This window comes from Crocodylus porosus, unplaced genomic scaffold (assembly GCF_001723895.1).
Source record: "Crocodylus porosus isolate Cpor-Errol unplaced genomic scaffold, CroPor_comp1, whole genome shotgun sequence".
In the NCBI taxonomy this organism is placed as follows: Eukaryota; Metazoa; Chordata; order Crocodylia; family Crocodylidae; genus Crocodylus; species Crocodylus porosus.
Genome location: NW_017728943.1, coordinates 40,446,425 through 40,473,269, shown reverse-complemented (window position 1 = coordinate 40,473,269; position 26,845 = coordinate 40,446,425). Strand labels below are relative to the sequence as shown.

Genomic DNA, 26,845 nt, shown 5'->3' with positions numbered 1-26,845 from the left:
GCCCCTCCCCCCATTTGGTAGAGCAGGTAGGCGGCACCTGTGCTGCATCTAGCCACCAGGGGATACACGGATCTAAAAAGGTTGAAAACCCGTGTTCTAGTCCATCCTCTATGGCCACAGAGGAAAGCCCATCTCCATCCTCTCTACAATTGCCCTTAAGGTATTTGAAAACTTTTATTAAACCTCCCCTCTGTGTTTTCTTCTCCAAGCTAAATAACACGAGTTCTTTCAGCCTTTCCTCATAAGTCTTGCTTCTCAGACCCCTAATCATTTTTATCACTATGTGTTAAACACTTCCCAATCTGTCCACATCCTTCTTGAAGTATGAAGGCCAAAACTGGACACAGTTAAAAAACTGGGTTAAAAAAATACTTTGAAAAAACATAAGGCACAACGTAAATGCTAAGTATTACCACCTGTGCATTATAACAAACTAGTTATAATTTGCCTTTGGTTTCATTGAGGTAATCAGGTTCATATTACCACTGCCAGTCTGAAAGAAATTTAAAACAAACATCCACAAAAGCAACCAAATGTTTTTTTTTTTTTAAAGTATGTTAGAAAATGCCTGTGCCCGCCGTATACTTAAAAAACAGAAAAGAAAACCTGTGTCAGTTGCCTAAACCTCTTGATCCAACAACTGAAATACAATTAACCAATTATTTTCAGAGTACATTCACAACTGTTATATGTAAGCAATATAATCTTCAAATTTACAGCTGACATGTTAAATGTTATATGCAAGTGTTATACTGTTACATAATTGTTTTATATATAACAAGTGTATAATTTATTAACAATCACTACGTGACTTATACATCTAATCATATAAGTATGTCCAGGCAGAAAGTGAGGTTGCAGATCTCAATATATATAGAAGTCACAGTGATATAGATGTAGATTATATTTAAGTGGTATATCTCTAGTGTCTTTTGTTCTACCTTAATAATAAACCATCCGGGGCGACGCATAGGGGGGTACATGTGCACACCCTGTGCGTGCCAGCACACCCCCTGCAAAAAGGTGCTGCTGACACTGCCGATGGTGCCTGTGGGCAGTTGCTGCTCATCACCTCACCGCTGGTCCATAATTGCCTCTGGCCACCACCACCTGCAGTACCTGCAGGTGGTCGCCGCTCACCACCCCCCACCCTGCCACCGACAGTGGTGGCGGTGTCTGTGGGAGCTCTCTGCTTGCTGCTGCTGGGCTCCTGCTGTCACCGCCGGGCTCCCGCCACTGCTGGCACAGCTGTGCCCCGTCAGCCACCAGGGGCATGTGCCATTTATGAAAACATCAGTTACAAAAAACTATTTATCATGTTCTTCAGTCCACTAGATCGTATTTTATTTTACAAAGAAACTGTCTGACAACTGAACTTAAATAAAGTATACTTATAAAGAATCTGACAAGGAATCTAGCTTTTCCAAAATCCACATAATGTTGATATCTTAGCAACATAACTATATGGAGGTCTGACTATGACTCAATACCAGAATTTCTTTCTGTTGACTATTCTTTTCTACATATCTTTATGTGTGTGCATGCATGCATACACATGCATACTACTTCTGTTCATTCACAAGCTTTGCTTCTTAAAATGATCTGCATGTTGAAATTACTGGGAGATGTATTCTTAAAAGATATAAAATTAAAAACAGAAGCAGTATAGTAAGATGAAGTATAAAAGTAGTTTCTTTCTTTGTCGTTATTGACTCTTACCTTGACTAAGGTGCTCATGGTAGATAGAGGCAAGATTAGGAAGGTGCTGTTGAAGATGAGATGTTAGCTCAGCATGTGAATTAATCTGCACAAGTTCTTCTTCACAACCAGACTCTTCACCATCAAAATCAGCCATATTTTTCTCTGATTTTGCACTGACCTGGGAACTACTACAACTGACATCATCTGCACTTAGCATATCATCAACCATGTGTCTGTAAAACAGAAACATTAAAATCAAATCTCTGAAGAACTGGATTTGTATAATAAAATCCCTGCCAAAATCCCCATTACAGAAACATTTCAGGAAGAAACTGTCACAGGAGACCAATTAATTGAAATACTTCTTTGCAGTGAAGAAATTCAACAGGTAGTTCTAAAATTGAATCAAACACAAACCAATATACATGAAGACACTTTGTACGTTTAGAGAGAAAGATAGGCATAAACTGGTATATTTCAGACTATCAAAAAACGATGGGTGCTATTTCTACTGAACAAAATACATTAGCAAGACGACTTAATACTTCTCTTCTAATGTGTCTCTACATGTGACAACTTTAATCAGACAACGCTGATAAAATGGAACATGGGGCAACTACTCTAGTAGCAATCTGAACGATCCACAAGCATGGAATAAAACCTATAAAAATGTGCATCTGAACTATATATTAAGCTACTGCTTTTACTGATACTATAAAAGGAAAATAAAAGAAGTATTACAACCTACCCATCATGGTGATGATGGTGATGGTGATGATGATGATGCTGTGGCCCTATAAACTGCCGACAGTTAAACAGTTCATTTCCAATCGTTTCCCCAAGGAAATCCCCCGTATGTGTTATACAAGAATCCTGAGACCCTTGTGATATGTGAGCAGCACTCATTTCCCCTGTCATATCATGTTCTGTATCTTCAGCATGTGAACAGGTATCTAGCATCCTAATTCGGTTATCCACTGGTGGCACAGACTCAGCATTAAAAACATGGTCCTTTCCTGTCCCGTTGTTTCCACCACTCCTCTCTGCTGTCCCTTGTGAATCTCCCAAACAAATGCCTGTTTGAGAGTCCATCTTCCTGCTTCTGAGCTCTGCATTCCGACTGTTTTTCTGAGGATTATGACCCCTATCTTCCTCTTCTTCCTCTTCCTCTTCTTTGAGAGCTTCAATATCTGCAATATCTTCTGATTGCACCTCACTGCCAGGGCTTCCTGCAGACTGGCTTGCATGACTGGAATTGGCTTCATTACTGGATCCATCGCTATGGCCACTACTACTACCAGGACCACTACTGCCATCCTCACCACTGTTTGCCGTCTCATCAGAACTTCCTTGCATAGACTCCTACAATTTTAAAAATTGTTTATTTAAAATAATGTGTAAAGTAATCTTATCAACAAGTATATTAATAGCTGTATTTCAAAATTCTCTAATTCCGTATTTACTCAAATCTAAGATGATGTCCCTCCGTTTAACTTGGGGGGGGGGGAGGGGAAGCGTGTCTTAGACTCAAGTATAGCCCAGGGAAGTAGCTGCTACAGCTCCGGATAAGGCCAGGGTACCTCACACAACAGGCAAGAGGTGCATGGTGGAGAGGAAGGGACAAGCAGAGTGAGGGGGGTAAAGGGACGCACGGAGTGCAGGGAAAGGATGCAGAGAAAACGGAGCACAGAATGAAAGGAAGGCAGGGAAAGAGCACTGGGAAGGAGATGCACATTGCAAGGGGGAACACAGAGAAAGGGCATGCAAAGTGAGGTGAGTGACAAAGCATGGAGCGGTGGGGACAGCTGCTGCAAGTCCAGCACTGATCCCAACCAGGCTGGAACCTGGAGCCTGAAGTCACAGCTACCACTTACGCCTGGCCCACCCATATGCTGTGTACTCCTAGCAGAAACAGAGCCAGAGTGCTGCAAAGGTAAGGGTGGAAGCAGGCTCCAGAAAGGGACAAGTGGCAGGAGGGGAAAGGTAAGGGGCACGACGATAAGGAGTACAGGGCAGGCTGCCTGCCTTCCAGCCACCGCTTTTCATGTAGCAATGATGGAGGTGATGAATTTAATAAGACCCTCCAGCAACTAGATGCTAGACATGGAAAATTAAAACATATTTATAATTTTCCATTTCTAGTATCTAACAACTGGGGAATCATCTTAAAGTCAGGGTTTTCCTGGATTTGGGTACATATAATAATAGTGTTTTTTTCATCCATTTGTAGTTCTTCTGTCTGTAATACATTGCCAGTATCCTGTTTTGTTTTACCAAAATTTACATATACAAACAAGATTTTTTTTTTAATTCCCCCATATGTTATATATGCTACACCTGAATATACTATGACATGATAGTAGGTCAAACGGGCATTAGAAAGTACAGTGAAGTACAGTTTTGCTTAAATATATTTCATGGCATAGTATTCTACTTTTTCTTAGTGTCTTTATTTACTTAGGGCTACATTGTGCCTTGCATGTATGTACACCCACAGAATATACGTATCCATATCATCAGTTATACAATAAAATTTACATCATTGGCAACTGGCTTTTTTTGGCTGATGTGGCCAATAAATGCAGCATGCACACATGGCTAGGAGTGCAGCCTGGCAGCTTGGAGAGCAGTGTCCGGACAGTAAGTTGCAGGGGGAAGCAAACTGAGGCCACCATGGTGAGGGAGGGAGTGGGGGTGGGGCAGGTGCTGCACAGCTAGGATGGGGCAGGGAACAGAGCCACAGCTCATCTGGAGGGTGGCTCCCACAACTGTGTGCATCCCCAGGGGAGACATGGGGGAGCATATAATCCCTGGATCTGTGCACAGGGCATGGATGGGCTGCTGCTGCGTGCTTGGGGCCATGGGCTGCACCAGCCTCTGCTCAGTGGTGGGGCTGGGCCTGGGATGGGCAGGGGTGAGGTGGACGGCAATGGTGCTGGAAGATGAGGCTACAGCAAATTCTGGGGTGGCTGTAGCCCCCCATAATTCCCCCCTCCTAGAGCCACCACTTCCCACACCACCTCACCCGAGCACAGCCTGGGCCTAGCCCCCGTGCTGAGAAAAGGCCGGCACAGACTTCAGCCCTGAGTACGCAGCAGCAGCCAGCCCTCACTCCACACACACAGATCCGGGGGACACATTCCCCCCCCCCCGCCTCCCCCAGGGGTGTGTGCAACAGCAAGAGCCACACCCGACTCCTTGGACAAGCTGTGACTGTCCTGTGCCCTGCCCCGGCTGCGTAGCATCTGCCATTGCCCCTGCCCCACTTCCTCCCTCACCATGGGGCACTCAATCTGGCCCCTCACATACACTCTTCCCCCCCCACCTCTACCCCACAACAGACTTACCAGCCAGATATTGCTCTCCAAGCTGCCAGGCTGCATATCGTCAATCGGATCGGTATCAGCTGATATGGCTGGTCAGCCAATGGCATCGGCCCAAAAAATCTTTATATGTGCACCCCTACCCATAATGTAAGATTTGTAACTGTACCTCTGTATCTGAAAGTCGTTGTTGAACATGTTTTGTTCTGTTAATAAGCTGTTCTTCCATCTCAATGTCACTACCCCCACTCTGATGGGTATCACTGTTGTCACTACTTTGAGGGCTAGCGGCAGGTGACCCTATTTGAAAAGCACATTCTCAGTTATATTCAAATTAGTGTAAATAACAAAGTAACAGTTTTAGATAAAGCTGCCTTGTCATCTTGAACTTAACACCTGCTAATAGTTCAACAAGGAATGAAACTCCTTATAAAATTATTTTTGAACAATCAAATCAGCACTTTGCTGCAAATCATGTTTCAGTAGCTGAAATGTCTAACGTATGGAATGCAACTGAGATATTCTGTCAGCCCTTTTACAAAATATAATTTTCTTCTGGTAACTCACATCTCAAAAGTAACACTTCACAGTTTGCACAAACTCATTTCTGCTACACAAAAACCTACTGCTTTAATGGCCATCTTGATATTAAAGATTACAAGTGAGGGTGCAGTGTATTTCTAGGACTTAACTTACAAGGCGATGGGGCTGCTCTCCTGAGCTCTTCTTCCTCTGAAGGGAAAGGAAAAAAAACAGGAGGGAAACATTCTAAGTGACTGAGCTGTTTTGGGTCAGCATATCACTTCTTCATAATTACATAAATCAACAGTGGCAAAGGAAGGGAAACCTAAAATAACATAGGGCCACCCCACATTCAGTAGTGATTGTAGGTACCTAAAAAGAAAAGCCTAAGAAAAGAGTAGTAATATGTATCATCAAAAAAAACAAAACGGTGAAAATTAGATTAACTTTTTGAAAAACAAACAATGTACTATAGATACAAACATTCAACAGAAGAGTAGTCAGCTGATAATTCATGGAGAAGTGTGAAAAAAGGAAGAGAAAAATACATACAATGTGGATGTATTAGTAGTATTGTTTACTGAATGGAAAGCTTTTCAAGGATGTTCATAAAGTTTCAAAACTTCCTTGTGGAAAATAGGTGGGAACAGGAATTCTCTCTTTAATCTTCACCTTTTGACTTTATTTTTAAAATATGCTCCAAGATACACAAACCACATTTTAAAATAATTTCATGCATAGTCTACTAAAAATGAAGCTCATAGGTTAATATTACTAAGACTGATACAAATCAAAAACTCATCTATGACTTCTATGTTGGAAAAATACACACATATGACAACGTAAAATATATACTCACCTTTTTTATTTCCCATGGGTAGATTAGTACTGAGTAAAGATGCAAATGAACTCTGTTTTGAAAGCTGGGCCTTTGCTGCTAGTGCATTATTCCAAAGTGCTTTAATAAGCATTGATGCCAAATATAAGGTCTATAAACAAAATCAAATTATAGTTCTCTGAAAAAGCAGTAGGTTGTCTATGCAAAATACATACTTGTTGCTTCCTTTGTATTCCAATATTACGGTGCATCAAAGTAAATATCACAAGAATACAAGTGAATCCATTTTTAACAAAACAGAAAAATTTTCTACATGAAAAATAAAGAAGCTTAAGAATCGCTATGTATAAATTTTCCAAAAGAGTATTATCTAAATTTAAAAGCCATAAAGGCTTACTTTAAAACAACAAAAGAATTTAAATTATATTTTCCTATTCAATACATTATTAAATATTCCAGTGGTCCAAGAGAAACAAATATTACGTGACTAATATGCTAATATCCTGCCTTTCTTTTTTCTTTAAATGCAATTTATATTCCACAAGAGTTACAAAATTTACAGCTGTACTTCAGGTTTCTTTGTTTTTACCTGTTCAGTATGAGCACTTGGATGAAGAGTTGAGACTAGATTAAGAAGATGTCTAAGTGGGACAGGGTCCAAGTTCTTGATCAATGAAGGAAAAAGATCATGTATATAACGACTACAATGCTTCAACTACAAAAATAAAACAAAGAAGTGAAACATTCATAAACCTGGCCAGGTTAAAAAAAAAAATTTAAAAAATCATACAACACTCTAGAAACTTCATTATACAAAAACAGTTCTCAGTAATATCAAATATCAGAAAAGCTACCAATTCTGATTTAACCCAACAGTCTTACTTCCAAGCACTTGAAATCTAAAGATATTACATGTAAAAACCACAGCGCTCATTTATAGTTTTAAACTTAAAAGAGGTTTTGGGTGATGTATGTTTGGAACTGATTTTTTTTAATTGAATTGTTAATTCAGTCATTTTTGTCTCTTAAAATTTGACTAGTATTTCATGTTAGCACTGGTGAGTGCAAATAAAGATGTTACAAATTAAGCCACTATCTACAAAACACAATTCATCCAAATTATGATGCCTTCAACATAAATGGTATATATGGATATAGCCTCCACAGCAATTAATAGTGTTTTCCTTTTAAGTGGCCTTTCCCATGGCACTGAAGAAATAGCGCTCAAGATCAAACAAGAGAAGCCTCCTTTGACTTTAAATAGTGTCCTATATCTTCTCACAACTTTAATGTTTATAAAATAAAAATGTTCATATTAATAAAATAATTACATATATTATTAACATCATACTGCATTGTGTTTTATTATCATAAATAAATGTTTTAATACAATAAAATACTTTAATATTAATTAAATAGAAAGTCACATTTACAATGAGACAACCTCTATAATCAATATAAAAATATTTTACCTTTTGAACTCCAATTTAATTGACTGTTGATTATGTGTATAAATCCCCAAATTCTCTACCTTTATGCCCCTTCACTCCCAGGTTTTTGATACTATTAATGGGCCAGACCATTTGATTTTATGGAGAAGCAGCAACAAGAATCATCATTTCTCATCTTGAGAGTATTTTTAATATTTTGGAAGTGTTATGATAAGACACATTTTTAAATGTCAAATGGCTTTTTGTCTTCCTTACTGCCTCTGTAGAGCTGCATAAATTGATTACAGAGTATCCACTGACCCTGCAGAAGCAGCAGGGATGGAACAGAACTGAAATCAGTTCTTGGATAGTACCACTGGAACTGGACAGCATTGCCCAAATGTCTATTCATGGAAAAAAAACCAAGCTGGTGTATGAGAAAGGACTATGGGAGAAGTAAAGTAGAAGATCATAAAAGGATGGCATTGGTTAGAAAATACCTCCACACTCATTTAGCACAATCTGCCAAAGTCTACCCTATATCAAATATAAAGAAAACAAATTGAGTAATTTAAAGCTACCATATTATTCTGATTATAGGTTAACCCTCAACAGAAGTAACTCCACATTTGCAGGTTCAATTTTAGGAAAAACAGCCTTCTCCCCAAATACAAGTCCTTAGCTATAAATAAAACCCTTGAAATGCTACTACCATTACCAAACTCCATGGGCAAATCAAATAATCAAGGAAAGGATCCAGTGAGCTAAATGCACTGAAAATACTAAAATAAAAACTGCTCAGAAAATAAATTCTCCTTTGGTCATTTTACTGCATGCACAAAAATGCTGCAAGTACAAAAAGAGTCAAGATCATTGGTATACCAATTACACATCAACCCTACAAGCAAGTCAAATCCAATTGTTATGGTTCTTCTAGAGGGGAAAAAGGTTGACTTTAATTGGAACAATATGATATATAAATATATTTTAATTAAACAAATACAGATAAACTTATTTAAAATAACATTTTGTGCAGTAATCTGGGGGAATTTTCAGTGGAGGCATTGCATGGAAACATTTGATGTGCTCAAAATTTAAGCACAGGGGTAGCTACCTTCTTCAGACAATCTAACCATGTTCAGGAACCATGTTATACTAAGTAATACCACCAAAAGTAAAAAGTACCAACTTTATAGAAAGTAATATGGTATAAAAATATATACATGCATAGGTTTTAGCGTATCTTCTCTTTTGTCTTCTTAAGAAACAAAGTCAGAGAAAACAGGAGGAGAATTCTTGAAGACAGAAACCATTATAGCCCTAAATTATAATCCTTTTCACATTTAAAATACATCTAAAATTACAAATAAGTTATATCCATAGGTGACAGGTAGGGGCGCACGGGGGTGCATGTGCCCCCCCGACGACCGACAGTGATGTTGTAAGGTAGGGCTGGTGCTCCCCCTGACAGGGCCGCCGCCGTCAGCAGCTTCTGTGGGTGTCTCCCCAGATTCAGGAGGCACCAGTCACTCATTGTTATCGCTATATAACAAACAAAATGCACGCTTTACATTTCACAAATAAAAAGAAACAGAGAAAACAAGAGGCATCATACCAATTCAATAACAAGTGTAATGAAGCAAACAAGAAAACATGAATTTAAGTCCATATCAACCGGCATTTCAGTTCCTTCTTGTAAATATACCTATATACATATATACCTGTGCTGCTGCCCAAATGCAGTCTATGTGCTGAGTACTAAGCCGCCCTTCAGCTGCAAGAAAATTCAGAATCACTTGGCACTGTTTGATGATCTGCAAAGTAAAAATATATTTAGAAGAGCCTTAGCAGAACAAACACTTACTTCCTCATGCATACAGTAAAATGACAATTATTGTACACAAACCTCAATGTGTAAATTTGGTCCAAATATATGCTCAACCACATTGTTGCTGATAAGCCAGTCTGCAAGCTCTTTTGCAATGGACCTATGTGTAACAAAAGAATATAGACAAATATATAATTATTTTATCCCTCTTGTATAGAAAATTGCTTCTTAAACAGGGCTCCCTTTACTCTCATTTATCTATTTACAAGTAAATAAAAACTGTTCTCTAAATCCAAAACATGTGCAGCTTGCAGATATAGATTATAAAAGAGAAGTACAGAGGACTAAAACAAATTATGCAAGCTAATTTTGACATGAAATGCAAAAACAACTACAATTTACAAGTATTTCCAAATCTGGAAGTTATTTATATAATTTTTCCAGGAGAGCAACTGAATATTTATTTTTTTCCTTTTCATCAGATCTTGTGGAAATGGCAATTCACACAGTTTGTGTGTATCCTATTTACATGACTTACAAAGTTAACTGAATAACTGTCAGTGGACATTTAAAAAAAATCATATTTCATTCATAATAGAACAGATCTTTTCCTACAGCCAATCAAAAACTGTCAAATAGAAAGAGATAATGGGACTGAATTTTCCAAACTAAAAATTGGCTGATCAAAAGACCTCCTCTCAGACAATTTCTTCACTCCTTCGACTCAATCAAGTAGGTGAAACCATAAAATGATGAGAATGATCTCCCTACAATTTTATCGCCATAAATAATTTGTGAAAGTTTGCGTATTCAGATCACAGACTCTATCTGACACACCCCAAGGGTAAAATTCTGTACTCTGTACACACCCAGATAAAAAAAAAATTGTGCATAAGGCTACACACAACTAAATGAGAGATGTAACTAGATAAGAGTCTGAGAAGAACAACTCTGACCCCCAGCATAAAGCGTAGTTCTTATGACTACACTTTACAGCTTCAAGTTGCCAAACTTAATGACCACCCAAAACAGGGAAAAAGGAATTTATAAACTCAATGAGATGGTGGCAAGTTTACAATAGTGATTAGGTGATTCTCAAAAAAAACAGCATTTCAGAAGTTTCTGTCTTATGACACTATCCAATTTTGATGAAAACAATCGGTTGATGAGCAACAAGTCTCTTTTCAATATTGGAACTGTGCATGAAAACTTCCATACCAGCAAAAGGATGGCAGAAATGTACACTTTTCAGAGTAGTCAAAGAACTATTATGGAATAGAGTGTGCACTTAAAGAACACTTACTCGCATAGTCACACTATGTACTTTGTATGTTTTCTCCTCCTGAACAAGTTAAAGCTAAACAGCTAATTGAGGAATGGAAAGAAAGAGCATTCTTCTTTATTTCCAACTATTTAGAACATTCACTGTTACATTCAAGAACTGCACTGCATGATAAATAATACATGATGCAAAGCCTAAATATTCCTCTCTTTCAACAAAGGATTCCAAATAGGGAATTAAGCGACAAAAAAAAGATTGGCAATGATCTATATTTGTATTTATGAACTTAGCTGTTTATAAGGCATGTTAAAATTATTTTCAAAGTGTCCAGACTCTAGAAATGTATCTCTCTAAAAGTGTTCATATTTAATACTGTTTTTTCTAATTTCTGAAAAATAACTAATTGCACCAATTTCAGTTTTTCAAAATATGTATAATTTGCATCCCATATTGTATTAAATCAAGTCTGTTTTATAAACTTTGGGAAATGTCTGCGTCAGATATAATCTAAGAATATCCACACTTGCAAATTGTCATTATATAAAATTGCTTTCAAATTTAAACTTCTGGTTTAGAAAATAATTGCCTCAGGTGACATTTGCTACCAGCCTGTCCTTAACCTTCTTTTCAAACACATAAATTACAACACTGTCTGATAACAGGGATAAATTCTAAACTATTAAACAGGTTTGACTGTTTAGAACAATGTACTGTACATCGTTCCCAAGCTTCCAAACATTTCCATCTTTTCTAATTCTATAGTGTTCAAGGAAGACTTGGTAATTTGTTTGGTTATCTCTGAATCTGGGTTTAAGGATCACATTAAAATTGATTCAAATTGCTACACATTTCAATACCGAAAACTTAGGAGCCCTGAGTAGGAATGTAATTCAATTCAACTACGTGTGAACACTTGGAATTCCCAAGTTGTCATCAGGAAAAGTTAGGTGTCTCCAAAAAGCAATTCAGGCTTAGGCACCAATTCTCCATACAGAGAACTGGGAATTGTAAATATATCCTAAGGATGATACAGAAAGTCCAGAGGCTCTGGTCTCTGTTCTTACATTTTTCCTAGGTTTTAACCAATGATCATCTAAAGTGAAATGTATAAACAGGTTTAACAGCAAGGACCAGTAATCCAGGATTCCTCCTTCCCAGGGAAGCGCCATAACCATGAAGCTAGAGGCAGACTCCCTCTTGCTTAGCCTCCTTCTGGTCACTTGTTTCTTGAATTCCAGTGACCCACCTTCCCCCAAATAAATAGGGGATATCCTCGCCCAGCTTATTCTACAGTGTGGTGGTTAGGGAGTCCTTCCAGGAATTGGAAAATGTATGTTTAAATCCCTCCAAGGTGAGAAGGGCACAGGATCCCAGTGTGCATCCCCCAACCCTTCCTTGGCAAAACACTTTAATCCAGTGGTTCTCAACCACATTAGACACAAAGCACTGCTAAGGAAGTGCCAGCTTTTAGGTTTCACTCATTTTTTGACTATGAAAAGTAACAGAACAATTCTTCTGTTGCAAAGACCTCAGGAAGATCTCAACAGGTCAGAATGGTTTTGATACTACAGATTCCTATTTAAAATGTCTGGGTTTATCTTGTGAATCATGCACTGAGTACTTACGGTGCTGCACAACATTAAAGGAATTTCACAGTACCCCAGGGTGCTCCAGAACCCACTGTTGTAGCCACTAAGCTAGAGACCACAAGGTTTTCACCCCTACAAATATCCTTTTTATCCAAGTTAAATGCTTTTGATGCTTAGTCTCAACAGGCTCAAGGACAATCAAAGTATCACCTTCAGCTGGTCTCATGTCACAATACACCAAGAACAATACAGGCATTAAAAAAAACTTTAATTATCAAAAACATTAACAAGAAATTGTTCACCAGACAAAACCAAAAAAAGTTAGTATTTGGAAAAGACCATTAAAATCTAATAGCAGTCAAACCTTTTTACTATACTTAATTTATTCTTAGCTCTGATCTTGAGTTTATACCAAAAGAAACAGGGAATAGTACTGAACTTATCCTCTAAAGGAGCTGATGCAATCTTCTTCATAAAATGACATGATATTAAACTAAGGGAATAACCTTTTTCTTTCCATTCATTTTTTTTTTGCTCAGATTTGAGAGATTAGTGTCAGCAGTTGTCAACATCTCAGTTTGAGTACAACTGCGTTACAATGCCACCTTAAAGCTGCCTATTTGAAAGGAATGCCATGCAGGTAGAAAAATCGCTTTACTTTCTCTGATCCCAGTACCTGCTTCATACTCTAGGAAGCAGAACCAATGCGTCATTGAAAACTTGGGTACAACCCACTTTTAAACACAGTTCATCTTACAGGCCCCTTTGCAACCATTTGTCCCTTTTCATTGACCCCCTACACTTCAAGGAATGCCTTATTCCCATAGTATTCTTTTAAAAAGAAACAGTCAAATTGTCTGGTATTGGGGTAGTGATGATAGGATTATTAAAGCCTTACAAAACTGAAGTTTTTAGCCATTTCAGATACAGGCATACCTCGTTTTATTGCGCTTCGCTTTATTGCGCTTCGCAGATATTGCGTTTTTTTACAAATTGAAGGTTTGTGGCAACCCTGCGTCGAGCAAGTCTATCGGCGCCATTTTTCCAACAGCATTTGCTCACTTCGCATTTTTTAGCAATAAAGTACTTTTTAATTAAGGTATGTACATTGTTTTTTTAGACATAATGCTATTGCACACTTAATAGACTACAGTATAGTGCAAACATAACTTTTATATGCACTGGGAAACCAAAAAATTTGTGTGACTCACTTTATTGCGATATTCGCTTTATTGCAGTGGTCTGGAACCAAACCCGCAATATCTCCAAGGTATGCCTGTATTCTAATTTGAAAGGAAAAAGGAGGGAGGTGTCTAAAAACTCATTTTAGATCTTGGTAGCTTCAGCACGTTTAAATACTTAACAATTTCACTAATATTTGTCTCTTAATTCTTTAGATGTATTTGGACTGTCTACTTTTCAGATTTCTGCTTCCATATCTTGGTAAAATGGGCTCATAACAGGTCCTTCTTGCATCCTTTTAAGAGCTCCCTATTATGAGCAGGGATCTGGGTTTTTTGTTTCCACCGTAAAAAAACACAGGTTTTCCCTTTTAACTAAGAAAAACGCAGATTTTTCATTTTAAATGGAAAAACGCATGGATTTTCTACTTTTACAAACAGCTCTCTGCAGCTTGTTAGGGAGCAGAAGGGTGGTGACAGGGGGTGCCATGTGCATGCATGCGCAGGTAAGTCTGGTAGTGTGGAGGGAATTGAAGCCCCATATTGAGGCAGGGAGGGACTTGGGGTGGACTAGGGCTGGAGGTGCTGCCCAGCCTGGGCAGTACATACATAGGCCTTGGGGCCTGGGGCAATGACCAGCCACAGGGCTCTGGCAGAGAACAGGTAAAAGCTGTAGGCAGCTCATCCAAGTTCGGAGGAAGGGGGGCAGAGGGAAGTAGGGTGGTTTCCTGCCACTGCGTGCACTCCTGGGGGGGGGGGGGAGCATAGGAGCACATGCCCCCCAAGTCCGTGTGCAGGAGCACAGGCCACCCACTGCGGGTTTGGGTTCTCCGCCCTGCTGCCCTTCCCCCCAGGGCCTCCAGGGCCCAAAGGGCAGGACCCAGCACTGCAGGGTAGAGCAGAGCTGGGCACAGAAGCTCGTTGCCACCATGAGCCCCACTTCACCCTGGCAAAGCACCTCTTGCCTGCCCAGCAGCAGCAGGGTCAGCAGCGCAGAGCTGTGCCCCTTGCTGCTGCCAGGTGGGCAGGATGAGCAGAGCTCCCAGCAGCAGAAGTGAGCTTTCCTGCTCCAGCCCTGCTCTGCCCTGCTGCACCAGGTTCCACCCGCTGGGCTGCAGAAACCCTGAGGGAAGGAAGAAAGGTAGGGAGCCTGAGCCTGCAGTGGGCAGCCTGCATTCACTCCCCCCATCCTGCCCCCCACCATGGGCTCTTCTCCAGTCATGTGAGAGAGGGGGAGCACGGCTCCGTGCTCCACTGAAGCAGCTGCTTCCCATGGGTGGCAGCTGGAGTTCAGGTGCTGCTGCAGGGGGGCAGGAGGCTGTGGACACAGGTGCCTGGCCCCAGAGCCCTGGCAGCTGAGGGCCCCCTCCAGCAGGGCTGCAGGGAAGGTGCTGTGGGTGGGGCGTGAGGGGCACCAAAGCAATGGGGGGCTGTGGGTAGGGAGTGAGAATCCTGGACCTGCATCCTGGTGAATGAAGGGGGCAGGGGGAGCTCCAATTTTCCATAATAAAAACCCTCAAATCAAATACCACAGGTACTATACCTACCCCTGTACTATCAATAAAACATTGTGTTCAACTGAGAAATATACATATTAGTGACATTTCATTTCATCGCGGATTTTGGGGGTTTTAATCGGAGAATCTGCAATTTTTAAACAGAGAAAACCAGGATCCTGGATTATGAGTTCAAATTTCTCCTCTTTGGCTTAGTCATATCACCTCGTTTTTTTTAATCAGGTATACCTCCCTCAGTATGTATGTGCTACACATTATTCCCTACCAAGTTCACAAAGAGATTCTTGTCCAGTGTATGATATGGACTTTTGATGAACAAGACTAAAGAAATCTATTTCCAACCATAGATACTCATAAGCTTTATATCCCACAGTAAGTGCAAGCTAGATCTCAATAATTTACAACCTGTTACATTTGCAGATAATTTACCAAGGATAAATTACTGCAATTTAGCCTTCATTTACATTTGTCAGATTAGCAGCTGACAAATGAAAATATTACAACCGATTTTACAAAGGTTCCAACATCAGAAAGTACTGGTAGGTGTGCCGTTAATGTCATCCCTCCTGGATGATAAGGAAGACACCATATTGTAGAGGTGAGGATGGGAAGGGCATCCAAGTCACTGTAGAGCAAGGGTACTCAACCACCGGCTCACAGGCCAGTTCTAGCCCACTACATGTCATGCAGCCTGCAGGGCTCCTCACAGGCCCAGAAATTTGGCAGCAGGGGAGCGGCGCCACCACTTCCCTGCTGTCAAACTTATGGACCCATGGGGAGCCCCAGGCTCTGCACACTGGATCTGGAGCCTGATCCCAGCGTGAATGGATGGATGAGAAGAGCACTGGGCCCCAGAACCCAATCCTGGCACCCAGGAAGAAGAGCCAGGCCCCTAGAACGTGATCCCAGTATGTGGGGGGCTTGGGCAGGATGGCACTGGGTCCCCAGGACCCAATCCTGGCATGCAGAGGATAGGGGAGCAGTGCCCTTTGCTCTTCACTTAGCAGGTGGTTAAGGAGAATCTGTTGGGAGTTGTAGGTCTCAGAGCGATGCTATGCTTACTTCACTTCTCAGTTTCTAGAAGGGAATGCCCTAATGTCCAATTTTTTTCTCAAAGTAATACCTAGCGCCCAATATTCTGTTCAACTGCAAGCAGAGATTTGGCCATTCTTTTGAATTATAGGTTTCGAATATTCCTTTTTCCTCTGTCACCACTGGTTCATCAGCTTATTTAAGCCCTGCCTTGCTTTATTTTCTACAAAAACTTGGTATCTTCTGTATAGGTTTGTCTGATATGATGTTCTGCAGACAGTCAGAACCCTGATGGCATGGGTGACTGGTGCCTCCTGAGTTGGGGTGGGGGTGGGGGGCACCAGATCACTGACTGGGGGGTGTCTCCCAGTGGCTGATCGCCAACGAGCCGGGGGGAGGGGCACCTCAGCAGCCGATCACTGAGCCCGAAATCACCAGCAGTGAAACCAGATGTGCACTTCCACCAGCAGTTCCAGTTTCACGGCTGGCACTTCCAGGGGGTGCACGGCCAATGTCAGGGGGTACACATGCACCCAAATGCACCCTCTACACATTGACAATGCTTGATGGCAATGTCAAAGAACCCCTCTCTTTACCTCCAATCTTGGCAGATTACTACTTTTCCTTTGAAAGAAGCAGAGGTCTTCATAGATCTGTTGTTTCTTTATGGGACCATAGATTATAGGTATTTAACATCTGAATATATTAAGGTCCCTGACATGTTATATTTAATACACAAGTAACAGGTTAACTGTACTTGAAATAGTAACCTGGCCACACAATCAAGTCAATTTAAGGCATGACAGTACAGTAAACAAGCCACAAAGTTATTCCACATATAATGTGCAACAACTTCGTAGTTCATTAGTACCACACCTTAAAGTGAACACATGGCTGGTTGGGGCTGGTCCATAACAAATCTCAACACTCAGTTGAGTGTCAGGATCCAGGATGCAGCATCCCCATGGTCTGGTACACACTGTCCCCAACCCATTCAGACTGGAGACAGAACCAGCCCCCAGACACAGACCCTCACATGACACCCAGAGGCAGAAAAGGGATCTAGCAAGCCTGATACTGATTGCTGGTTGGGGCCAGACACCAGACTGGGGTCAGTTTCAGATCCCAGTTCTGCCCTTAAGTGATAATCAACTAATTGTTGGCACCCAGATATCAACTTCCTTGAGGGAGAGGGAGGAAAGTAAGGTGGGATAGGGATCTAATTAATCCCCGATCCCAAAATTGTGCACCCTGGCATGCACACGTGGCATGGCAGGAGGAGCAACTGTTGGGATTGTGGATTAGATCTCATCACACCTCAAAATGAGTATCTGTCAGAAGTCTAAAAATTCAGAAGGTAAGAGACAAGCCCTATTGGTGTTCACAAACCAGTCAGCAGGAAGGTATATATGTGCCCCTAAATCAGAATTGTTGCTTCAGTTTGAGATGGTATGTACTATTATTGGGCTGGTTCTCTTGATCCTACATTATTCTTTAGAGATAACAGACTGAATTGTCTCTTCCTATCTCTACACCATATTGTAATAATTTCAGCTTTTCAATGTCTGATTCAAGGGATCTTAGTGCAAAAAGTATCTTGCTTTATCTGAAACTTTAGTTCAACATCTATGCTTCTAGGACTTTAAACTAATACTTCTTTTTTTTAAAGTACCCCTTTAAACCACTGGGTACCTGTATAAAGGTCACATGTTTTCCCTTCATGGTAGCTTCAGTTAAGATAATAACTAAAAATCCAAGCTCAGAATACACATGCCCCGTGTAATGCTCAAAAATACCAAGTAATGATACATTTCTGAGCTGCATCCGAACAAAATGCTATTACGCATTTTCAGTAAAACCAGAACACGTGCTGAACTGTGACATGCCAAGAGAGAGCTTACCTGCTCTGAGTCTACTAATGATAAGGGTGGGGAGGATAAAGTTTCAGACACATCAACCAGTAAAGAAGCCTCACATAAGGTCAAGTTTAGTCTCAATATCTTTATTTTATGCACAAACCTGAACATGAACATGTTCTTGTAATATTCGCCCTACCTTTATTTACCTTCTGAAAAACAGGCATGATTCACAAGACTGAGAAAACTATACGTTTATTGGAAATACTGTATATTCAACACTAGAAGTCTGGTCCAATGTATCTGTGGACCAATTCTTCAATTCAGTGGAGTTGTATACTAGCTTTATCAAAATACCATGAGATGTGTATTAACAATACTTTAAAACATAACTCTTATACTTCAGTTCCTTGGACAACTGGTCTCAGTTTCTAGAGGTCATTTGTCTAACTAACAAACCAAAATATACTTTGACACAAGTTTGGCAGTCCTCTATTCAGCAAAGGCTCAGGACTGGAATAGCAAAGCTGTTTCACGTGAAGTAGATAATATAGAAAAAAAATACTTTCCAGGGAAATATACATAGAACAAAATCCTGATTCCATGAAGCCAATAACAAAATTTCCATTCAGTAAAGTTGCGATTTGCCTAAGGTACCCATCTATAGCAGGGGTGGGAAATTATTTCAGGCGGAGGGCCACTTACCCAGTTTTGGCAGGCTGTCAAGGGCTGCATGGATAGCCCCACCCCTTGACAGGTGCCCCGTCCCCCGGCCACCATCTTGGGACCAATGTCCCAGGGCAAGCACCGGTGGGGCCCAAAGCAGGGCACAGGCTAGCAAGGGTCTATGGAGCCAGGCTGGGCTGCACCAGCAGGGAGAGTGGGGAGCTGGCCTGGCTCCATAGAGCCCCTCCTGGCTGGGACCCCACGCTCCTGCCACCCTGCTCTGGGCCCCACTGGCACTGGCCCTGGGACATGTGCAGGCTCTGTGCTCCTGCTGGCTCCCTGCCCACTCACTCCCAGTGCTCCCCCAGCCCTGTGGTTCAGGCAGGGGGCAGCGCACAGCCCCAAACCCCTGCTCACCAGTAGGGAAGAAGCTGGTGCTGGGCACAGGGAAAAGCAGCCCCTTGCCCACCCCGTGGCCAGCGCTCCCTGCTGCAGGCGCTTGCAGCCCACACAGGGCTGCCTGGAGCAGGCACAGGCATCCCCATGTGAGCTGCAAGTGGCTACAGTGCAGGGCAAGTAAGGGACCATTTTTCCCCACACAGCACCAGCTTTTAACCCAGCCCTGCTGCCAGCCTGGGCCTTGCACCAGCTCCGGGCTTGCCTGTTGGGGCTGCGTGCAGCAGCAGCAGCAGCAGCAGCTGCAGCCGCCCCCCGCCACCGCTTACTGTGCCAGGTAGTGTTGGCTGCTGCCGCCCACCCAGAGCTCACACATGGGGCAGCCCACAGGCAGCAGCGGCAAACACTGCCTGGGGTGGCAAGCAGGGGGGCCGCAGCTGCTGTCTCCACATGCAGCCCCAACGGGAGAGCCCAGAGCCAGCACGGGGCCCAGGCTGGCAGTGGAGCTGGGTTACAAGGTGGTGCTGAGCGCAGGGGCGAGAAAAGAAGCCCCTTGCCAGCCCCGTGCCATGTGGGGCTGCCTGTGCCTGCTCTAGACCAGTGCTGGCCACAGGGCAGGTGAGGGGCCGCTTTCCTCCACGCTGGGAAGGAGCAGAAAAGGAGCCCAGGGAAAAGCTAGGAGCAAGGGGCAGGGGGAGGGAAGTGGCCCCTCACCTGCCCTGTGGCTGGGGGCGCCCCCCCCCCCCCCCCCCCCCCCCCCCCCCCGCACTCAGCTTTTCCCCGGGCCACTTGTCTCCAGGTTCCTTCCCTGCCTGGGGTCCTCCCCTGCCCTTCCCCCTTATCTAAGGTTCCAGCACAGTGAAGCCATGTGGTCCCAGGCCAGAAGCCCCCACTAGGGCTTCCGGTTGGGGGGGTGGGGCCGGGCAGGTTCTGCTGTTGTGAGAGCCCGCCGGGCTTCCCCTGGGTCCAACTGACCTTGGTTCCTGTCATTTTTGACAGGAACCAAGGACAGATAGATATTTATTTTCTAAACTTTTTAGGGGCCCTGTGGGCCGGATAGAATGGCCTTGTGGGCTGGATCTGGCCCAAATGCCGTATTTTGCCCATCCCTGATCTATAGCCTGCCTGGGGGTATTTCACAGGAACCAAAAAATCAGTTAAAAAAAATACAAGTTCAAATAAAGCCTATGCTTTTGAATATAAAATTATTTGATTTTTTGCACAAAAGCAGGAAAAACACAAAACAATTAAGTTTTATTCTTTAATAAGTAAAAAACCCAACAAAACAAAGGGAGTTTGTAGCAATACTTTCTATATGCCAGGAACAGAATAAAATAGTTATCTCCAACATCCAGCCTACTTTAACAACATTTGAGTGGGGTAAAAAATATCCTCCGGACTTCTAGCCTTTATTTTTAATTAATAACTGCAAAAGATCGCATTGAAAGTTGCTACTTTACGTGGGGCCTACAATGCTGCTACATTTGTAAGTTTATTGGTAACAGAAAAGATCCTGTACTTATGTCATTGTTAGAATACACATATATAAAAAAGAAAGGATATGGAATTTTTAAAGTGCATATCAGTAAAATATAAAGGTTTACAGAATTCAATTGTAATATTCCCCGTTAGATACTAATTTATGTATTTCACATACATATAAATAAGATTTTAAAACTGATGTGTCTTCTTATTGCTAACATCTAGCATCAGTGTCTTAATTTAAAATAGGTATAGTACCAACAGAAGTAAAAAGTTTCTAATTTCAACTGTATGTGTTCAAAGACATGATTTTATCCAAATAATCACACAGATCTTTAATATTTTAAAACATCAGAAAATACAAAGAGATACAGAGATCATATCAAGCTAATATTGTATCACTGTACAGCGACATCACACAAGCATTGTGAACTTTGCTTCTGTTCATAGGAGCTGATTTTAAAACATTGTAGATAGCTTTGTTTTTTAACATATGCCCAATATACAACCATGGACTTCCAAGAAAAATAAATAAGTGTGAGTGTAGTCTGATGGACTATGCATAAGACTAGCAGTGAGAAACTTCTAATTCTAATCCTAATATAATTCTAGAAGATGCATCATTTCTAGATCTCACTTATCTTTGCATCACAGGAAGAAGAGGATGAGCTAATAATACTCACCCATCTTTTAACGTTTGTGCAAAGATTTATTAGTTTACTTTGTACATTACACTGAAAGTGTAAAAGCCAGCTATAAATGTTAATTATTAATTTATAACTTCAGTATTTTTTCTGTGCAGCCTTGCAAATTACCTTGAATATATCATGCAGAAGAAAACACATGAAGAGTTCAGAAATATTCTTTTAATATTTTTATTTAATTCCTCCTTTGAATTAAAACTCTGATTGGAATATTTCTAGTAAGTATCTTAGAAAATCCTTGCTCCCAACACTGAAATCTACAGCCAGTTTATAAAAGACTGAGATTTGTCTAGTGCAGTGTTTCTCAACCTGTGGGTTGCAACCCAGAAGTGGGTCAAACAAATACATGAAATGATTGTGAACAAACTTTAAAAATGGATTCTCCTTTAAAAGGAGGACAATGTGGCAAAGTGTTGCTTTTCCCTTGCAGCCTGGCAGAGTTCCAGCCTGCAAGGGGCTGGTTGGGGCCCCCACGCCTGACACACTGGGGGCTGAGGCAGTGGGCAGCAGGTTGGGAGTGAGGAGCACTGAGTTGGGACTGGCCATTGATGTTTACAAATGGGTCCTGGTACAAAAAAGGTTGAGAACCACTGGTCTAGTGTGCTTAAACTTTAGTATGCAAAATAATGTTCCTACTTACGTTTCTGTGTCTGAAACTAACGATTCATTATTACACACATCATTGAAGGTATGAAGTTGATTCTATAGTTAGAAAAAAGGAAGAAAGTATAATTTAACTTTAATGTTATTTTGCATGGTAATGTGTTTATGTAAAAAAAAGTCAGCAATGAAAAGAAACACATAAGGAAGCAAACACTTTGGACAGATCATTTAGCTATGAAAAATTATACCAAACAGATGTGCTCAGAACATAATTTTCTTAAATAATAATTTTTCATAATATAATCCAAAATCCTCTTTTTGAAAAAATTTTATCCAAGAATTAAAAATATTTTTGATTAAAACAACAAACTAGCATGAGCAAGAATGCTAGCTATTCAGTAACAGTTATCAAATTAATGTACTCGTTTAACCAAAAAATATCTTTTGAAACCTTACTTTCACTATACCAGTTTTATGTTGAACATGCTCCACCCACTCCAAACTCAAAGCCAAGTATTTAACAAATATGTTTGCATTGGCAAGTAAATATTTATGGGCAATGACATTTAAATCATGCAAATTGGCATCTTAGCACCAATCAACTCCATTATCATAGCTCTGATTTATCTAGTGACTTTATAGCAGTCATCAAGGAACTATTTTTTCTCCCCTACTTAGTACTTTTATAACCATTATAATGTCATGGGTATATATATTTTTCTGTGCATCCTTCCAAATTACCTTGAATATATTATGCAGAAGACAACATATGAACAGAAATATTCTTTTAATATTTTGATTTGATTCCTTCATTGAATTAAAAGTCTGATTGGAACAGTTCAATTATACATACATACATGCAAAGTGCTCATAAGAGGTCTCTGAATTTCTGAATATACAGCTTCACAGAAAAAAGTTAAGAAATATCCTCTTATATCTACCAACTCGACTTTACAATAAGACATCTTCAATAGTAGAATAGAATTTCCACAGAAAAATGCTCAGTGATTATATAAAGCTGCTTTGAATGCAGAGTCCAAAATTAAAATATATGATTATTCTTTCAAACACTAACCATTATTTTGCTATATAACAAAACAGAAATCCTACAGACGAGTTTGAATTCTTCTTCTCAAAACCACAAGTTACCCTCAAAATATTTCCAGAAGAATCTCCTTATAAGCTAAATGGGTCATCTTCTTGACAGAATTAACTAAAACTGATTCAATTAATATAGGCCAGAACACTGACAGGGGAAAGTGGGGCATGAAGGGACTAATATTTATCCAAAGAAAGCAATACTCATGTGCAAGAGAGCTAGAATGAAAGGCTATGATTTGTATCAGGATAGTGCAAGAGGGTTCAGGACACTGAGCTGAGAATGGAGAAGAGGATGGGGGAGAATTAAAATTAGAAGTTAAACCTTAGCGCAGTTTCACAAACATACCCTACTGAAATTCAGAATTCTAGCACCCAGGTTTTATAGCCAAAAATATGCTAACCTTAGTTGTGCATTAAAGATCCCAAGTATATGAACTGCCCTAATCTTTTTGGATAATTTATTTACGCAGGTCCATTCAGTAGAGGTATGGTACTTCACAAAAGGACAAGAAATCTCATGCTTTCCCACTCAATCATTGAACAGAGATTCTGATCAATTTCTGTACTATAATGCTATTACTATTTCATGTATCTTTTTTAGCCTTTGGCCTCTGGCAAACATTACACTTAAGATGCGATCGGCCTGTTAATCACATTTTAAATAGCAACCCAGCCACACATTCAGACAATTAATGGCACAACAAAATGGGAAACAAGCCACAAAAATATTCCAGAAAATGTGTGTAGTCTTTTTGTCCCTGGTTTCCATCATGCCTTAAACTGACCATGGAGCAGGGTTCCCAGCATGCAGTGGGGCTCGCTTGACAGATCCCCATGTTGGCAGGCTAACAGCCATGTGATCTAGCCCTGTACGGTGCTGGACCCCACTGATTTTACAGTGCTGAGTTGAGGCAAAGTCATCAGTTGGACCAGGGGTACCAGGTTACAGGGATCCATGGGGTTCCCCAAGACCAAGCAGGTTGACTGTATTGCTGTGGGGAGCTGCATTTTGTCCTAGGGAGCTGCAGAGCAAGGCACTTGACACATTCTGGCTACAGAAACCCTGAGGAGAGGTTTGAGTATCCCAGGGTCCCTGTCCACTGGGACTTCTAAAAATTATGAGCACAACTGAGCTGCACATAAGGTTTTCTGACCTCCCAGGGCAGGGGGTTCTGGGACTACACAACTGTCTCAAACTGGCTCCAATACAGCGCTGGGGATGGGACTGATAATCAGCTGACTGTCAATCCTAGCCATGAGGACTGCACTGGAGTCTCAAACCAGGTCGTGGTCCCAGGGTAATTAGCTGATTGTCAGCCCCAGCTCCAACCCTCTTGAATGAAATGTGTTCAAAACTAATTTAACCTAGTTTTCAAGAACAACAAAGGACAAGAATAATGAACTCCAAAAATCAGGTACGATTTCCCCAACAAAACAGTTACGTTTGAGTTATAAGTCAATGACATTTTAATATTTAAGTGACAGAGCCAATCTCCGTCACTCTTTACAAAAGACACTCATTTCGAAGCTGGATAATTTTCAGACAAAGTGCCTTCTTTAAGGGCCTGAAATTCCAAGTGCAGCTTAAAATAACTGGTCCTTGTCATCCTAATTACCGAGTTATTAAAAGTCATATTCATAATTAAGCAAGTTCAGGAATGACACAACAGAAAAAAACCTGAACTCCCCCTTCAAGATAACTATTTTGTTTCCATAATACACTGGATTTTGATGTCTGAAAAACAAGAAATCAATAAAGAAATTAACTGAAACATTACTAATGTTTCTGTAAAATTTCAGATAAAAAAAATCTCCTCAAGGCATATTCTGAAGTACAAAAAGAAAGAAATGGTATCAGGCTGGTTTTAATGTTACAAATGATAAATTTAGTTGCACAGAAATCCAAATTTCCCCTAGAAAACACTGATACAAAGAAACCCTGCCCAACATATTTAAATATAAAAAGGCCACAAATTCTTCTTCTTTTTACCATGATTACAACATAAAAACCGTATTAAAATTCCTGATCAAGGAAAAAGCAAAAAATTGGGGGAAAACTATTGGAAATTACAGACCAAAAGATTCTCTACTGGACTGATTTATAGCGATCTAAAACAATTATTTTTTCTTAATACAAAAGAAAAAAGTAATGTCAAAACCACAAAGAAACTTGGTAACCTTTAAAAAGCACAAACTTCCAAACAATAATTTGGGGCTGCTGATTTATTCCTATATATTAGGGCAGTGATTCTTAAGAGAGTGTTGGGACACTGTGGGATTCTGCAAAATCTTTTGAAGGGTGCTGCAAGATAAGAGGAGATAAGCAGATGTGAAGAGATAAGTACATGCTCATATTCCTCCCTGCCTGGCCACTGCCCACCCCCCTCTGGGCAATGCCTGGCCTATCTGCAAGAAGGGAAGCACTGTAATAAAAAATAAGTTTTTGAAACAGAGTGTTGCTCACTTCACAAAAGTTACAAAGGGATACCTCAAAGTCAAACAAGAAGTGCCTCAGGTCTAAAACAGTTGAGAACCACTGCCTTAAGGAGTAGGGAAAAGCTTTGGATTTTTGATGGACATAAGCAAAGCACAGATTAGGTTGTAGAAAAAAAGAAGAAAAGACCTTAATGGGGAAAAAAATGACTTTTTACAATCAGCTAGTAATGTCCTGAGACAGTGGAAATTTTGACCACAAGGGACGTCCAGATCAGCACAACCATGCATTATGTGGCACAGCAGACATGTCTGCAACACCACATACTGCACACATTCAGCTATTCTCCACACTGCAAGGTAGCAGCACTGGGGTGAGGAAAGGATGGGGGAGGGGAGGGGGTCGCTGCTGACTTCTAGATATCCTGAGGTCAAAATATCCCCCACAAAAAAATGCAAAGCAGTGCATATGGCAACAGTGCACACCGTTCAAAACTGGAGCCTGGCCAGTTGGAGCCATGCTCTGGCTGTCAGTCAGGCTCCGAGCAGCAAGATCATTGCTGTTGCAGCCCCAGAAGGCCCCCAGGGCCCTAGGTACGTCTGCTGGAGCCAACCCAGTGCTGGTCCCAGCCTCCTCTACCCCACACAGGGTAACCTGTCATGTGCCAGAAGGCACGTGGCACAGGCAATCCCTAGGGACAACTAGCAACAGCACAAGGTGTCCTGCTGCTAGTTGTCTCCAAGGAACAAAATGTCCATGCTTGTGTGGATGCAACCAAGAAGGATAAGCAAAGATCCATCTTTCAAAACCCCACACTCTTTAATGTTGAATATCTTGTAAAATAACACTGAATTATGATATTTCAAGGATGGAATTTCCACACACTTTTTAATGCCAATCTTTAAATGAAAAAGACTTCAGAAAATCTCTTCAAATTACATTAACTACTTGGTCTATAGAGTAGACTTCCAAAAGAGTAGACTTTGGAGAGTGGAGTAGGATATCATGGCCAAAGTAAAACACTCAGGAAAGGAAACCATTTTTCAATCATATGTATCCTTTTCAAATGTTTGGGCAGAATACAGAAATGGAGCTGAATATGTACGAGAAACACGGGACTTCATAGGAATAGACTATGATATCAAGCTGAATACGTCAAATTGAAAATATGAACAGAGAAAGAAAACTAGAAACCGGTCACCCAATTTTATCTGAAAAGACACAGGTATGTGGAAACAAAAAGAACTGACAGACAAAGCTTCATTCCTCTCAATCTTGAGAGTCTTTTTTGCAAGGAAGCACAAAGATTCTAAATACCAAGCACCAAGACTTCTGTAAATTTGCTGTTCAGATCTGTATC

General features: G+C 40.9%; 1 protein-coding gene across 2 annotated transcripts in view; it reads right to left on the bottom strand.

Annotated features, from left to right (window-relative positions):
* Nucleotides 1-26,845, bottom strand: part of USP34 (ubiquitin specific peptidase 34) — a 256,166-nt gene that overhangs the window by 146,686 nt on the left and 82,635 nt on the right. The window contains exons 8-16 of one of the 2 annotated variants that reach the window (XM_019549212.1): nt 21,988-22,049; nt 9,721-9,802; nt 9,536-9,628; nt 6,974-7,099; nt 6,406-6,535; nt 5,721-5,756; nt 5,194-5,324; nt 2,450-3,063; nt 1,720-1,934 (exon numbers count right to left, since the gene is read on the bottom strand). In XM_019549212.1, the coding sequence (XP_019404757.1) occupies nt 1,720-1,934; nt 2,450-3,063; nt 5,194-5,324; nt 5,721-5,756; nt 6,406-6,535; nt 6,974-7,099; nt 9,536-9,628; nt 9,721-9,802; nt 21,988-22,049 (1,489 nt within the window). The remainder of the gene's footprint in view (nt 1-1,719; nt 1,935-2,449; nt 3,064-5,193; nt 5,325-5,720; nt 5,757-6,405; nt 6,536-6,973; nt 7,100-9,535; nt 9,629-9,720; nt 9,803-21,987; nt 22,050-26,845) is intronic. The other variant, XM_019549213.1, reaches the window with a different exon arrangement.